General features: G+C 38.8%; 1 protein-coding gene across 6 annotated transcripts in view; it reads right to left on the minus strand.

Annotated features, from left to right (window-relative positions):
• Positions 1 to 16,832, minus strand: part of epha3 (eph receptor A3) — a 101,109-nt gene that overhangs the window by 44,813 nt on the left and 39,464 nt on the right. For all 6 annotated transcript variants that reach the window (XM_086092113.1, XM_086092112.1, XM_086092115.1 and 3 more), the window contains exons 4-5: positions 8,019 to 8,174; positions 5,355 to 5,714 (exon numbers count right to left, since the gene is read on the minus strand). In XM_086092113.1, the coding sequence (XP_085948239.1) occupies positions 5,355 to 5,714; positions 8,019 to 8,174 (516 nt within the window). The remainder of the gene's footprint in view (positions 1 to 5,354; positions 5,715 to 8,018; positions 8,175 to 16,832) is intronic.

Below are 16,832 nucleotides of genomic sequence, written 5' to 3' on the forward strand. Positions count from 1 at the left end.
TGCTTTATATTGGCACTGTTTATGATTGTAATGATTTTGTGTGTCTGATCAGCTTGAGGGCAACTTCAAGTTCCTTGTATCTTCGTTTGGATCTGCTTTCTTTCGCCCCCCTCTCTCTTTTGGATTGTCTGCTGCAAAATGCTCAATTTGTTGTCTCTTGTTTTTGTCGACACTGTAACTTTATGACTTAGGTACCACGCCAGGGCAATAATGGTTTAAAAACTGGCCTTTGGCGCCATTAATAAGTGTTTTAAGTGGCACTTATAGGAATATTTGTCATACGTAAGGACCATTAGCCAGGCAGCGCACTGTAACTCATATATACTTATATAATTCGCTGAAGTCATTACTAAAAGTAAATTAAAGCCTTGCAAAAAAAAACAACAACCGTGAAATAATAATTAAAAAGTGCATGCCACTATAATTACTCTTGTAATGATCTAACCATTGTATGGAATACAGTGTTCTATTTGATTTGCTCACACTGCACACTTCAGCAAACCTCAGACATCTGCCAAAGTTATCAAATCTAAAACTTGTCCATCTGACTTTTTTGATTGAAAAATCCCAATGTGACAGGCCATACTGTTCCAATCAAGCACTACATGTACTGTTCTATCTGATGGATCTGATTGGCCACTGCCCTACTTGGCCTCAATTCCAGTGGACTGTGCAATGAAAAGTGAGTAGACGTGGGTATGCCGCATATACCCTGCACTACACCACTTGAATCAACCAAAATTATGATTGTAAGTGGCTACTTGTACATATTATGTCCAGGTTAAATGGGTAAAAATAGCGAGTGGCCGCTATGTGCCAGCACGGTCTCCCTCCATCAGCCTAAGGAGCAGTTCAAAGGGTTACAACTGGAGTAAACTGCTTTAAATGTAGATCACAGACTTAGTCGACATCACGATGACCATGAGTTCGAGGACGAAGAGATGAGAGGGAGGAAATCTATCTGACAACACTGCCCGGACACACTGCTTCTACCCAGGGAAACACTTAATCCATCTTTTAACTGCTTTGGCATCTCTATGTGTGAGTAGATCAGGTAGGGCTGGCACACCGACATACTTAATCCTTGTAAACTCCCAGGGCCGGACGGAGGGTGTACAGCTGCAGGCGGAGATATTCTTTAGACTGAGACGTGCACATACAGTATGTGGGGGGTGTTGTCAGGTGGAGTGTGTAGTCAGCTTCAAAGCGTGTGTCTCTGCCTGTATCTTTGTGCGATGATCAACAATGTATAAAGCTCCGTCCCTTCTGACGATCACTCAAAGATAGTTGTTAGTATTCAGCGCACACATAGCCCTTAGCATTGACAAGCACACTTCAAGTCAAATATATATTCAGAAAAAAATCCTCGACTATCCAGGCAGATTATATTTACCATAATAATAAAGCCCTGCTCAACCACATAGTCAAAAAAAATGTGTTGTTGCAAAGTCACACATTAATGAGCAAACAAACAAAAGCAGAATATCTCTATGTGCCGCTAATCCCTGTCATGTCATTTTAAATAGGTCTGGTTCTTATCAACTATAATATAACGCAGCTGGGATCATGCAATATAATTACACTATAGCAAACATTCATGCAAATGCTTTGTAACTTTATGAGTTCACACAATTTGACTGCTCCCACACGCAATCCGTAATCATCCCATGTGTTTGCCTCATGTGAGTTGAATAGTTAATTAAATATTGATTATTCATACACTTGCCAAAAACAGCATGTTAGGTCAAAATTAAGACCTGAAATCGTTCTTTTGTGCCCTCTGAGTGTGGTGATCACTCAAGGGTGTTCCCAACCTCTTGTCTACGATCGGCTGAATGACTTTGGTGCGGAAAAACTCGAGAGCCCTAACCTCAACTCCCGCAAAACACATTTTGGGTGAACTAGAACAGAGATTGTGAACCAGGCTCTCCGTTTCCACACCGGTGACCTCTGACCACTCAAGTGTTGCCATAGATAAATGGACAAACATTGCCACTTGAAATCTTGGGTTGAACGTAGAAGCTATTTGCCAGGAAATCAGACGTGACAGGCAGAAACCCGACTCTATATCTCTTTCTATCTGTATTTTAAGTGTAAAGGCTAAGTGTCTTAATACTTTTGCCTATATAGAGTGCACAGGAAAATATATCTTTTGATACTACTAGAATGACACAATAGCAGAGGTGGGCTCATCAATGAAATTTGAGCGTCTGCCAATCGTCAACAGTCGGGACACCCTTCCGTCATTGTCAATTAATTTCAACGGAACCTTATTGTGATCATCAATCCTGACCAAACCAAGGACAAACTCTGTGGATGAATCATAAAATTGAGGTTCTTTGTTTGACTTTTGTGCACTATACACCTGCAATATGGAAGTCCCACTTCTGTTTGCTTCTTTGTTCTTCTGAGAGCTGCTGTAGATCTTTAGTTAGATATCTTTTTAAAAAAGGATGGCATTTTTAGGAGCCCATTGTTATTCTAAGGTTGCCTGTAAAACGGATGACATTTTCATTTCTGAGATGTCAGGCTCCAGTCATTGAACACGATTATGCTGTACCATGATCTTGACTTCTAAATACCAAGCATTTATGATTAGTGTAAGTATATTTGGGCATGAACGTTAAATTGAAGGCTAAAGCTTTAAATGGAAAAATAAAAGAAATACAATCTCGTGTAGGCGTAATGATGGTGATATGCTTAAGCATTTCTCTTTGTGCCTCTGCCACAAGTTATCACTTCAAATGTCATCCAGGTCATGCTGTATCCAGAAGGGTTGAGTCGAGACAGTGTTCGTTCCTCACGCTATTCAGATAGCGTGCAGTTTGTTAAGGCTCCTCTTTGTGTCTCGTGACTCCTTGCCGTCTCCCTTCTCTGTCCTGCTGCCTGTGACCCAGATATCTATCCTAGTGTGTCATCACAAAGTAGGAGACAACTGCTGGGGGATGAGAGAAAGGTAGTGCAAATACTTTTTGTGATATTTATAAGAGGCATGCCACGCAGCTGTAAATATACAATACAGTAGTAGTTTAGACAGGACATCCTGGAGCCCCTTGGGCTGTTTGGTCTCAGAATTGAATCAATAAAAAAAATAACAATACCAACAATAAATAAATAAAAGCTACGGACACCATTTCATGTCTGCAATAACAAAACAAAACAAATAATATCTTGCAAAAGAAATTAAACTAGGCCTGTAATGTTTAAACAACATCATCTCCACAGCAGTTGCAGCCACAAATACAAATATTAAAACACAATGTGTGGTCCACATGCCCCCACCAAACACAGCAGGTCTGTTATTGCTATTCCTTCTTTGAGAACACGATTCCACCCAAAATAACTTGAATGCATTGTTACTCAGATAGAGTGGTTAATGGTTGTATTGTATCTATTGGGCAGCAGGCAGCTATTGTTTCTAATGGGGAGATCCGGTGTGCATTAATGGGAGGGTTGCACCCATTTCCTCCCAAATCATTTAACACTCATGTTCTCAGATGACCTACTGCTTTTACGTGACATCCAGAAAGACACACACACCTGCAACGACGACGCTGATGCTACATGTGGGTGTTTTAGTTGCATTGAGGGGATACACAGTTACATCCCTGATTGAGGATTTTGGCTGGGTGTAGTTGAAATACAGACATTTGATTGTCTTTTGTACTGAGCAAAACGTTGATACTCCCAATGAGTTAGTTAAAGCACAATTGTTTTGGCGAAACGCAGCTCCTCTCGACCCAACCTTTCATCCTAGGCAAGACTTCAAAAGTAATTGCCAGATTGAGTAAATTTGTGAATACATGGTTTTAATGTCTGGTTATGTACTGTTTTTGGGAAAAGATTATTTTTGTTATTTATTTCGTTGATATTCTTTAAGATTGTGATTCTAGTGTTTACAGTGGATTGGTTTCTTTAGAACAAAAGTTTTCTGCCTTGCTTTTATTTTGGTAGAAAGGTCTTTCATCTTTTTCTAGACTTATTTATACTTTGTTAGCATAGGTGATTTTGTGTCGTTGGACGGGGCTTATTTCAAGGTATTGGTACTCATGACGTCAGCCGATACCAGTGTCGGCCACTGTTTTGTGACAATTTTATGATCATGAAATACTGATTAGGAATTAGAACAACAGATAATGCCATTAATTTCATGAAATTTTAAGGAACATTGCTATATTGGGATTAAAAAAAAGTATTTCTTTATTTAGGTTTTTTGAGGTAGGGGTGAATGTATCAGTTTTAGGGATGGGTGAGTACCGATACCAAGTATCCTTGCCAGCAGCGATACGAGAATCATTTCAAGATATCAGTACTCGCGACAGTGGCCGATACTGGTATCAGCCATCCTCTTGTGGCAATTTTACAATCATGAACTAGTAATTAGAAATTAGAAGAATAGAAAATTACCATTAATTTCATGCAACTTTAAGGAAAAATTCTACACTCTAAAAACTGTTGGGTCAATAATGGACCGATCCTCTACTTGGGTCAATTTGACCCGACTTTGAGTCAAGAAATTGGTCTTTTAGTGTAAAACAACTCTTAAATATTGGTCAGATCCTTTTACTCAAAAAATTGGGTCATTTTGTATAAAACAACCCAGAAATTTGGGTCAAATTGACCCATAAAGTGAATCAGTCCATTTTTGATTAGGTTACTTTTGACCCAATTGTTTTTAGAATGTATATTGGGATATATAGGTCTTTCTTTAAAATTATCTGTCATTGTTTTTTGGAAGAATTGTATGTGCTAGTGGTGTCAGTATTTGGTGTCAGTATTGGTGACTACTCAAGAAATGAGTACTCGTACTGGTATCTGTCTGGGTGGAAAATGGTATCGAACATCCCTAATTAGAAGAATAGAAAATTGCCATTAATTTCATTACATTTTAAGGAAAAATGCTTTATTGGGATATAGAAGTACTTCTTTAAATGTATGTGTCATAGGTTTTGTTGTTGTTTTTCATTATCATTATCGGTATTTGATATCGGTATCAGTGACTACTGAATTGAATACTCATACTGGAAAAAAACCATATCAAACATTCCTATATAAGCTAAATAATTTGTCAACAGTCAAGTGCGTATTCGAACGTTGGTAGAAAAACACTTGAAAGTTAGAGTAAGCAGTCCTATGTTGCATTATGTATTTTTTTTGGGGGGGAGAGAGAGTTGCATTATGTTTTGAAAACCAATAAGGCTTTCTAATGTGTTTTGGACAAACAAGAATGCTTTTGAATGTGTTTTAAAGAGGAGCCGAGAAACACATTTGGCATGCCTGTGAAATGCACCCCAGCACACGTTGGCAACAGAATATTTGACTGGTATTATCTACCATCTGTTGTAACATCTCACCGGCTTGATTGGTGGTGATGGTGACAGCGGCATACTGCCTCGTCTTGGGCTCCAGTGACGAGACTCCATTCTGTGCCTCGATCTCAAAAGTGTAGTTGGTGTGAGCCAGTAGGTCTCCTACTGTCACGGTGGTGTTTTGGAGGCCTGTGGCTCTTGGAAGAAAGCGCACGTTGCTCCTGCAGGGCTCACATCGCGGGCTGCCGCCGTTACTTCCGTTTGCGGCTCCAGCCCGGCATCGTTTGCAGAGGACAGTAAAGGTGAGGTCCCTGCGGCCACCTGTGTCCTCTGGCCAGCTCCAGTCTAGGATAACGGAGGTCTCGTTGATGGAGGAGATAACGTTACGAGGAGCTGAGGGAGGGCCTGGTGGTCAGAAAAGAGGGCATGTGGAGGAGGTGAGAAGACCAAGAGGTCAATGGATACACAGGATGAGAAAAGGAAGCAAAAAGTAGAAGGAAAGTGAAGTCATGAGATGATGGGAAAAAAAGGGGAGCAGAGAAAAGAAAATGGTAGTTAATGGCAAATGGCAAACCCACTCACCGCCATTTTATGAGTACGATGTAAGCCAATACATCAGCTCAGCAGTTTTGAATTCTGCTTTTACAAGGCCTGGATTTTTACAGTTTGTGTTGGCAACAACAGAAAAGGTCATAATCTTTAATCTTTATTCCTGGTGTAAGAGTCGACCATGGTTTTGGTGCAGCAGTGTTTTGTATCAAATTATTATTCTAACTGATATTTTGCAAGTATCACATTTTGTATTTCAGCATTCCACACCAACTATTCCATTCACGTTTATAATTACTAAGAACAATTGTGTGGTATACTGTACAGCAGCGTTTCCCAACCAGGGGTATGTCAGCACATAGCGTGAAAACATTTAATAATTTAATGTCAGTTTAAGTGTCATTTAGTCATCCACCAATAACCGCTAATACTGGCTCTTTACTTGTATTATTATTATTATTATTATTTTGTAGAGAGGTCTCACCAAGTTTTTCAGAGTTGCTTTAACCATCCGCCTCTTTGAAGGCACAGTAATTGCCTCCATATTAAATAATTAGTATAATTATATATTTTATTTAAATAGGGGGGGGGGGGGTTGGAGCCAACAGGACAACATGAGTAGCCAATGGGTCTTTTTCAAAAAAAATTGGCCTGTATGAAGGGGATTCAAAGGAGCTCCAATGTTTTGTGTTACCTGTTTTAAGAGTTATATATAACAAGGGAAGGTCTATTGTTTATTCAGATTAGTATTTGTTTTAACTTTATATTACTATAGATAATTTTTAAGGCAACATATTTAGATTCAAAAGTTGCACCCTTGCCATTATTGTTGAGTCTTTTGATTCCTGGTGTTTCTTTGAGATACATTTTTTAAAGGACTTTGTTGATTTTGTATTTAGATTGCTCCCCAAGACCCTTGCTAGCATTTATTTTATTTTTTTTGTAGTTAATTGTAATGTTGGGTCCATGTTAATCCTGAACCATGACAAATCTTGACTTTTTTAAGTATTTTAAATGCCAACTCTAAAGATCCACACTTCTATAAATAATTTATATTCTGTAGTTGCAACCCTTGTACCCCTCTGTCTGCTCCAAAAGAGAGAAAATCTGGCCAGCTGACCAGATGGTGTTTAGGTCATAACAGCCCGTGATGACAGTTCCTCTAATTAGAATTCTGCCCATTAGTGAGGGCATCCATTTGCATGTTCTACTGTTCTCCTGCAATTGGTGAAACATGATTAATTACTTTTCTCTCTTAGACCATTGCTAATAAATTAATACGTAATCAGACATCGGGGAATGGGCTGATTTATAGTTTCATGGGGGAATGGCTTTTGGAAAGCTTGTAAGATGAATCTGTAATCAATTTGCATCAGAGGAGGACAAACAGAATCATGTCGGCAGGAGAAAGAGTGGATCAAACCAATAAACATTTGTAACTTGAATGATCCGTGAATTAATTACCACTGCCAGAGAGGTTTACTTGATGTGGTTTCCCGTCAACAGCTTTTAATCAATCAACATGGATTTTCTTTTTCATGATAGGTTAATATTTGCCAAGGGTGTTCTCACTAGAGAATTCAAACACTGACAGGATGAATAAAAACAAAATTCCCCCAAAACTGGAAACAAAAAAGAAGTCATTACGACTCTATATTAGAATTTTTGTGAACGCATATGTAGAGTCAGAAGCTGTCAAGCCAAACTTTATAGTCAACATTGGGCAGTAAATTGAAGTTAACATGGCAAATCACGGTCAATGTGTTCAGCCACTAACATCTTTGTCAAATTAAATAAGACAACATTGTAGAAATGGTCTTAACTGATAATCTTAAATCTTTTGTTTTCACATATTACACCACAATTACCTTCATTCTCCGTTTGATGTTGAAGGATTATGCGTTATAACTCAGAGTGAGAAACATCTGGAAGCATTTAGAGTATCATGGAACACTAAAGTGCATTGACAGTCAAACTAATAGGGGATTATTAACTCTTCAAAGCAGGGTGAAGACATTTTATTGTATGTGTTACTACTAAATGAGAAATCCTCCCACCCTTATCATAGTTTTCTTCCTGTGAGACATCGGGAGGCACCAGTTGATAAGATGATCAGAACCTTCATTCCCATCACAATGACGTGTTAACATGCCCACTTACGTGTACAGGCCATGGAGGCTGGGTCTCCCTCAGCACGGAAGAAGTTTTTCTCACATCCGCAATGTAATGAGCCTTCATGATGAGCATAACTATGAGGCGGACACTTGGCACACTCCACATTTCCGAGCGTGGACTTGTAAAAGCCAGACCTGCACACTGGGGACAAGATAAAGACAGAGACACATTAGTGTCATGCAGAAGGAGCAGATCAGCAGCAACTTAAGAGATAGCACCTGAAGTGTAAGAAATGAAGCCAGGGTGGTCTCTAAAACACATACATGCACACACATATGCACATAGGAGCGTGGCCATTAATGCACAAAAATGAATGTAGGAATAAACCATTATCTCAAAAGAAATAATTCACTGAATTCTCTTGTGTTGTGTAAAGTTCATCACAAATGTTGTATGTGATAAAGCAACTTCGATACCAATGTTTCAAGTTCTTACTGTTACCTAATTTTTTGGGTCTTTGTGATGGTGTGATTAATAAAGACAAGGATGGATTTTTGTTTTCGTTGCACAGCCATTTTGCGAATTAATGACTTCATTGGAGGAGTAACTTTCTAACTCTGCTGTGTATGCATGTAAATGTGAACCACGGTTTTATTAAACAATGAAAATATGACAATATAATGAATGAACAATTGTTTTTGATTTTTCTTTTTTTAGTGCATTTTTTCCTTTATTCAAGGTCATGAAAAGTTTGTATTTCTTAAATTTACATTGAGTATATCTGCGTACTTTATTTTCTTGTGCAGAAGAAAAGCTAAATCGATTTTTTGTAATATAATTTTAGAAAATAAAATGTGTTCAAAATGATTACTTATTTGCTGTATGTAGAGCTAAAAAAATGTGCAAACAACAAACTAAGGCAAACAAACAGCAGATCACCACGGCAACAGCGTTTGGCAAAATAAAAGGTTTTAACATGTTTAGATAAAATACCTACAGATTCAAGTCAATTGGATAAAATTGGTGGGAGGAGTTCTTTAAAATGTAACCCCTTTAAAAAAGCAAACATGGGGTAAAATTTGAAACTAAATCCAAAACGATGGACTTCCTGTTAGGTTTAAGGCTCCAAGGGACTTTTTAAAAATATATTTATGTATTTATTTTTATCTTGGGCTGTTTCATGCCTCCACCGGAGCCGCTTTGTTTAAAATGTATATAGGTGTTACGGAGCCATTTAAAAAAAATTGAATCTCATTATAAACTATTAAAATATTACGTGTGTTAATGAGGCGCAAATTACTAATTTTGACACGCAAACTGCGATGAGAAACCGCTTATTTTGAGCCTCGTTTTAGTACGTTTTAAGCTATATGTATGCTACGTATACATACAAATAACACATCAAGTTAAAAGTGCACTTTCAAGTGCTGCCAATGTGATATGCTAATAAATGCCAAAAAAGAAAAGAAAAAGTAAGACCCACAAACAATATTAAATCAAATAAAAAGAGATTGAAACTGACACTATTGCACATGTACCACCCTCCTGTTAGAAATGCAACAGTAATAGCAACTGCAGGGCAGGTATAGGAGAATATGTTGGCTCAGCAGAACACACCCCTGCAAAAGCCAATGACACTGCCCATACCACTACTACCTTATCCATCACTGACATTGGCACACCAAGGTCCCAGTGCTGCAGTAAATACTCCACTACATCCAATCAGGTCTGTGTGTGTGTGTGTGTATGTGTGTGTATAGGTCCGTGTGTTGAATGCAGGGTTAAATGTCCAAATATGATCCTACTACTAGAATGACAACCACAATTCTTGCTGACACACCCAGAAAACAGACCCTCCCTATCCCCTCCAGGATGATATGCCAGGAAATTAGACGTGACAGGCAGAACCCCCAACCATTCACACAAGAGAAGCAAAAGGATAATCGCTGGCTCAGCAGAAACCTGCAGGGAACACAAACCAGAAATGTAGACAACAGGTAAAATTAATTCATCTGATTTTAGTGCCAAACTGACCCTTTGTCTGATCCTGTTATCAATAAATTGACCTTTGACGGAGGACCTGCGCTCCAAACGCTTAACCTCTCGATACTAAGGGAAGACTTTTTTATGACATTCATTGGGCAGCTGAACACTTGGCTTGGGTCCAATCGGATCAGCTGCCATTACTGGACGTACAAACTTGTAGTATAACACGATCAGTGGGGATTAGAAACACAGGGTAGTGTACGTACTGTATCTTCAAACCCAAGCCATCAAAACCATCATACAAGCGTTGAGCCATGACACCTCATTTTGATCCACCAAACAAAAATACTGCAATAACGATGATCTCGTCCTCATTTCCAAACAAATGACCTTACTCAGTGTGAAATCTGGGCCTGTTTGATTAAACACAAAGATGTTATAGTCGCTGGAAGCCATAAATTATCCTGTTGTGAAAGTGGCAACAGGTTGACACGTAAATTTATTGTAGCTGATTGCGCAAGAATGGTATATCGTCACGCTCTTAAAATAATTGCCTACGTCTTTTTTTGTGTGTGCAAAAATTATTATTTTTGCTCAAATCATCAATTCAAATGGTTCCATTTTTTTGTGTTTCCGGAAAAATCTGAAAAAATGACTTAGGCGTCGATGTATATTATTGTAACATATTGTTATGGTACTGTTATTGTAATTGAGATGTATTTAATAAATAAAAATAAAATAAAATAAATACATATCAAGACTGTCAACCTTCCTAATCCACAACTTTTTATCACAAAAGTATTACCATGAAAACTATACAGCACAGTGAGGCTCTCATAACATTTCTTAGTGTGAAAATTAATGTCCCCACATACACACACGAAGCTTTCATATGACAGTGGTGATTTGTTGTGTTTTTTTTTAACCACAACTGTAGAAATATTTTCCTAACAGCTGGAATTAGATAATAAAAGTTCTGTTTTTTAGTGGGTCTGCCAGGAAAGAGAAGGGGGTGGCTTCTGAAACAGGGCAATGGCAAAATCAGATTCCACTCAAAGGAGCTAACTCCTCATTGAGGATAGAACCAACATGTGTTCCACTGACATTCACCAGCAGTGTGTGCAGGGGCGTGCACAGAGAGTGTGATAGCATATGTGCAGTGAGACAGAAACCCAGCACCTCTTTTCAGATGACAGAAGCCATTCGAAATGGGATGTACCAACTCTGAAAGAGGAGGGGAATTTTCACTCCGCTATTATGCCGACCACCAGAATGACCACAAAGCCAAAAGATCGATGAGTGCATGACTAGTCATGAAGTCTTCACCAACTCGTCATAGTAGACACAGCTTGATTGTCTTTACATTCAGAGCAGTATTTAAGAGCATTTCTTGTAAAAGTCTTGAACGTCTGCTACGTATAAAACGTTACATACAACAGATGAATCATCAAATCAATACCAGCATGTTTTCACAGTGAAACCACCCTCACAAGGGTATATCACAGTGCCTCGCCGCTCTCGACAAAATGTCGCCTGAAACACAATCCCATCATTCACTTGTGAAGACCGTCACAGACACACAAGCGCACGCATACAACGGCAGCTGCCATGTGATATGTCGGTTGTATGAATAACTAAGGTTGCAATTTGCCCAATCAATAGGCTAGGTCATGGGTCACCCTCATCAATAATTAACAAGGTCTTTGGATGGTGGTCAGTTGAAGTCGGTTATTGACAAGAAGTTTGAAAAACTGTCCTGAATCAAGTGGCCCTAGTGTGTTAAGTGTTTCAATCAAAGTTTAGTTTGTTGTATTTTTTTGTTGGACTTCATTATGACTGATCTCTCATACTTAATAACTGTATGTTATGTTCACCACCAACCTCTAGCTTTACTTTTACATTGATTTTTATCGCGGTAGGGAAATAGGAAAGTTTCTCTACCCTTGACCCACTGGCCTAAATAGAATCTGCATTCCAATTCATCATTGATAATCTTGACTCAAACATCAGAGTCCAGTCTGGCGACAAACAGCAGCGGAGCAATGCGACAACTCAACTATTGATTTCCTATTTGTATATCACCATCGGCTCATTTATCATTCAGTCTACAGAAAGAAAGGAAAAAGGCATGACTTCCTCTAGCTACTAATCCCTTCGTCCACCAGTCTACCTTATCCGGTCATCATGTCTCTTTATTTTGCTTTTATCATGACAAATACATCAATTAATATTTGATGTAAACGTAATCTATTGTTACGAAAGCATGGTATTTTGTAAATTTCACAATAAAAAATTCATGTCACTGAATAAAAATAATGAACCATGGTCACTGATTGACTTTTTACACAGATCACAATAACATTGTCTGTCTGTGTGTCTTCACTTAAAAGAAAAAGAAAAAAAGAGTACAATAATATTTACTTGAAAAAGCCTAGTTTTTTTCACTCAAAAAGTGTAAGTCAATTTTATAAAGAGATTTGAGTACATTTTACCAGTTTATTAAAAAAAAAGAAAGTTACTCAAGTGTTGAGGAATGAACTCATGACCTTCAGCTTTCAGACAGCTACTCTACCCCCTGAGCCATGCCACTTTTGCTGTTTGCCACGATACTGCATTGCTGTTGTGTCTTCATTAATGGCTTGGATCGGCGATCATGCACTTTTTCACGAATCTCGGCCAATCATAATCGACTGCCGATCAATCAGAACACCTTTAATGCTCATGTATTAAATCTTCTAAATTGTAGTGTGTGCTTGTGTAAAGCTACTGTTGTTTGTAGGGCAATAAAGTGGGCCAAAACAAGGCAGCAAGTCCTATAAACCACACACACAGTCAGGCATGGATCAACTCCCCGCTGTATCCATCAAGGACGCAATAACCGTTTCATACGCAGTCCACACTCCAGAGATTAACCGGGTCAGTGAGGAAATCCAGGACAACCAGCACACAGGAGCAAGTCGACGCTTGTAAACCCACACCCAAAAACACATACATTGTGTATCAGCGAGGGTACGTGTGAATTGTGTAGCGTGACACTGACCCTTTAACGCCCTCACACTTGCCCATAAAGACACTCACGCATTCCACGGTCCATTCCCTGGAAACGGACATTTCCCAACTAAACATTTAAAGCCATTCGCCTTCATTCATCCTTTACACAACTATTGTGCTGCTTTGAACACCGATCCAGCACCCTTGTACACCAAACTCACACAAACACACTAGCTGCCATCGTTTCGGTGATTCAGGGCGACACACCCTTTTGTACTAGCGTCACAATACTATCCAATAGCAACCGCATCACAATTTCCAGTCAAATATAAGATTTAAACTTCCCTCTGTGTCAATGCCAGCTACAGGATCTCAGGTTTTCCCCAAGAAATCTCGCTAAGCCTGGTGGTCAGGGATGGACTGCGAACGTAATTCGGCCCAGGAAAATATTCGTCAACGGGAGGAAGGGGAACGACATCCAGCAATTACTATTCGTTGCTGGTCGAGGGCGGTTTGTGATTACTACTGATGCTTAGCCTGGCGGGGGAGGGCAAGAAAAGACTGTCGGCCCGCCAGGCCTATAAAGAACCGGGGGTAAGAAGTAGGAGCAAAGTTGCTTATGAATAATCAACATGATTCAAGTAGTTTCAAGTAAGTTATTTCACACAAGAATACAATTTACCAATGTACTTAAAGTTGAAGTCAACCTTAACCATTTATTGACCATAATATGTTATATGTGATCTCACTAGTCTAAACATGACATTCTGATTAATATTATATTTGTGGAATATAAAATCCAGGCCTTTTTATCCATCTCAGGGGGATGGACATTTTGCCACTTGCTGTCGACTGAAGATAACATCACAGTTGCTCAGGGCTCAGGCAATGACCAATCACAGCTCACCTGTTTTCTGAAGCTGTGCTGTGATTGGTTGTTACCTGAGCCCTGAGCAACTGAAATGTCATCTTTAGTTTAGAGTAAGTGGCAAAATGGCTGCCTTCTGATACTGCTGACATTGAGTCCCAGAGAGGGAGAAGCTCCTCTGCCTACACAACTTCAGAAAATTCCAACAGGGAATACTACTTTCACTTTGGGAGCACCTGAGGACGAGTGAAGGACGCACATACTCACACATATGCACAAAGACACACTGACAGACGTCTGCACACACTCAGTAAGGGGGCAATGCCATCCGCTAAAGAGCCCCTGGTCTCACCGTACTTCAGACAGCATGAGCGTATTCCCCACAGTGGTACTCTGCACAAACCAGTCTTAAGAATGGATGTCAGGAGTAATGAAAAAAACGAAGCTGTTAGTCACAAACACCGTTGTTTTCTTAAAATGGAACCCAATGAAAACAACAGAGGCACCAGAATTGAACCCTGCGGAATACCATACGTTCCGTGATACATGTAAATTTATATTACTCATATTCATTTGACTAATTTGTTTGTTTTTTTACTCGATCTAGTTGACCCCTGAGACTGACCACCCCTGGTGTTTGATTGAACCAAGGAAATTAACCATCATGTATATAAACATCATTATATTGTAGTTAAGACTGTTAAAAACAAAAAATGTTTTGCTTGATCCCCTATTATCCTGAATGTACTGTTGGCTAGATGTTTTTATGTTTTAAAAGCCACAATGCTACAAGTCTAATATTTCACCATCTGGTTTGCATTTGTTATTTGGAAATAACAAAAACTAAAATACAGCCATTCCCTCCATATTAATTTTATCCAGGTTTCATTTCCCCCATTTGATGTTGTTTGTCTCCTCAACATAATTACATTCACTGGAGATGTTTTACAAGGTTTTCAATATGCAGTAAATACCGTGTTGTGTGCAAGAGAGTATTACGGTTATAAGGATTCTCTACATCACAGCGCAGCTACTGCATGAATATATATTTCATTTGCTCTAATATAGAGCTTCCAACAGCCATTTTTTCTTTGTGTCTTTAATTTCGAGCGGCAAATGATATTTAAAAAAAAAAATCTCACATGGATGTAAAATTTCAGTTTTGTTATTTTCAATAAAATAATGATATCGATAGCTCCATGTCGATTTTGTGGCTCTGCCCCTGCTAGTGTTCCTGTCAAAATATAACACAAACAAAGAAGACAATTGAATTGAAACAGGAGCATACACCGGATAGTGATATCATAATATGTCAAGGTCCGAGCTCTGTACAGCACTTACTCATTATATTTGATGAAATTCTTTACTAGCTGTAACTAGTCATTTAACTACCGTAAGGCGCATCTGTTGAATGGAACGCATGAACTGTATCAGAAAGGATTTCACATGTTACGTACATATCGGGGTACGATCTGAATTTAAGCTTTATTTTATCACATGGCTTTAGGAAACTCGCAAAAAAAAAAAGTTAACATTTATTGTCTGTAGAGTTCTTCAAAGTTGCATATGGCGTCACAAAATTCAGAGCATGCTGCCCACTTTTAGGAATTCTAATGAAATGTGAGTTATGGACACAGAGCCAACATCCATAATACTTGATGGGTTTACATGTAGTGGGGTCGTCTAATTTATCCTAAGCGTGTATCCTTTTCACACTTTAAAACTGAAGTACGGGTATCCGTGTAATATGTGTGCGTGCGTGTGTGTCCACTTGGAATGCATTGAGGCAGGTGTGTCAGCTGGTTGGGGCAGAGCAACGCTAAATCACTCCTCAACTGACACACCTCACCACAGGGTGCTCGGACATGTGTTGGTGCACACAGACAGCGAGAGAGAGACCCAGGGGCAGCGGTTACTGGGTCACGGAGAGAAGGATAAACCTTTCTATAAATCAGCAACTTGTGATCCGAGCGGGTCTCACACACTGTGTGTGTATGTGAGAGAGAGATAGAGAGCGAGAGAGACAAAAAGACAGACAGTGACTAACACATTGTGCCCTTGAATGTGTTTTTTCAGTACATGTGGACTCAGTCTTTACTAAGGAATGGTTAATGCATTCACCCCTTGTGATGCTCTATCAATAAAATATCTTCATATATCAATGTTTTTAATAACTATACACACATTCAAAGGAATTCCTCCATTCTATAACAAGACTCGCATTTTGCAGCGCATAAAATGAAAGACTGTATTGTAGATGACAAAGTGGGGGGGGGGGGGGTGAAGAAACCCTTGCCTTGTTAGGGGGACAAATAATATACAGCAAATTCTAGCTATGATAATTTTGGCTTATTATTTAGTGCTACTTTTTGACAGAGAGCAAAACGACCGTAAAATCCAGTGAACACACACCCGTTTGTATTACATCCAAAAATTCGCCTTGAAAAGCGACTTTTTGTATAATAAATAAATTCACCAGGTTTTCTGGTACTTTTTATAATCTTATATATATATATATGTCAGGGACAGGCCGGTTCTGGCCCACGGGCCATATATTTGAGACCACTAGGCAAGGTAATGGTAAACAGGCTCTAAAAACTTTTATTTTTACAAAACCCTTTAGCAAGGCTTTTTACTTTTTTACTCTGTAGCACTTTAAACGTGTTGGATTATAACATGTATTACCAATAAAATGTATTGTTATTATTATTATTATTATTATTATTATCTAAACAATGTGAACAATTTATGTTTCTTATTAAGCCCCTTGTATAATACTACCCCTTTATTTGTCTGTTATACCTTTCTCATGAGAAATGAGTATACAGGGAGCACACTCTTATAAAGGTTACAATGGAAATGTGTGTTTTTGATTTAGTTGTTTGTTTTCTCACTGCGTATTAAACACACATGTTAATATTTATATTATTCCATGATTATTGTGTTCATTATTTTTATTTGATTTAAAATCAGACGGTCGCCTTTTGGCTGCCTACGAAGATGGTTGAATGAAG

Source organism: Leptonotus elevatus, chromosome 12 (genome assembly GCF_054856555.1).
Source record: "Leptonotus elevatus isolate MCC_2025b chromosome 12, RoL_Lele_1.0, whole genome shotgun sequence".
Lineage (NCBI taxonomy): Eukaryota > Metazoa > Chordata > Actinopteri > Syngnathiformes > Syngnathidae > Leptonotus > Leptonotus elevatus.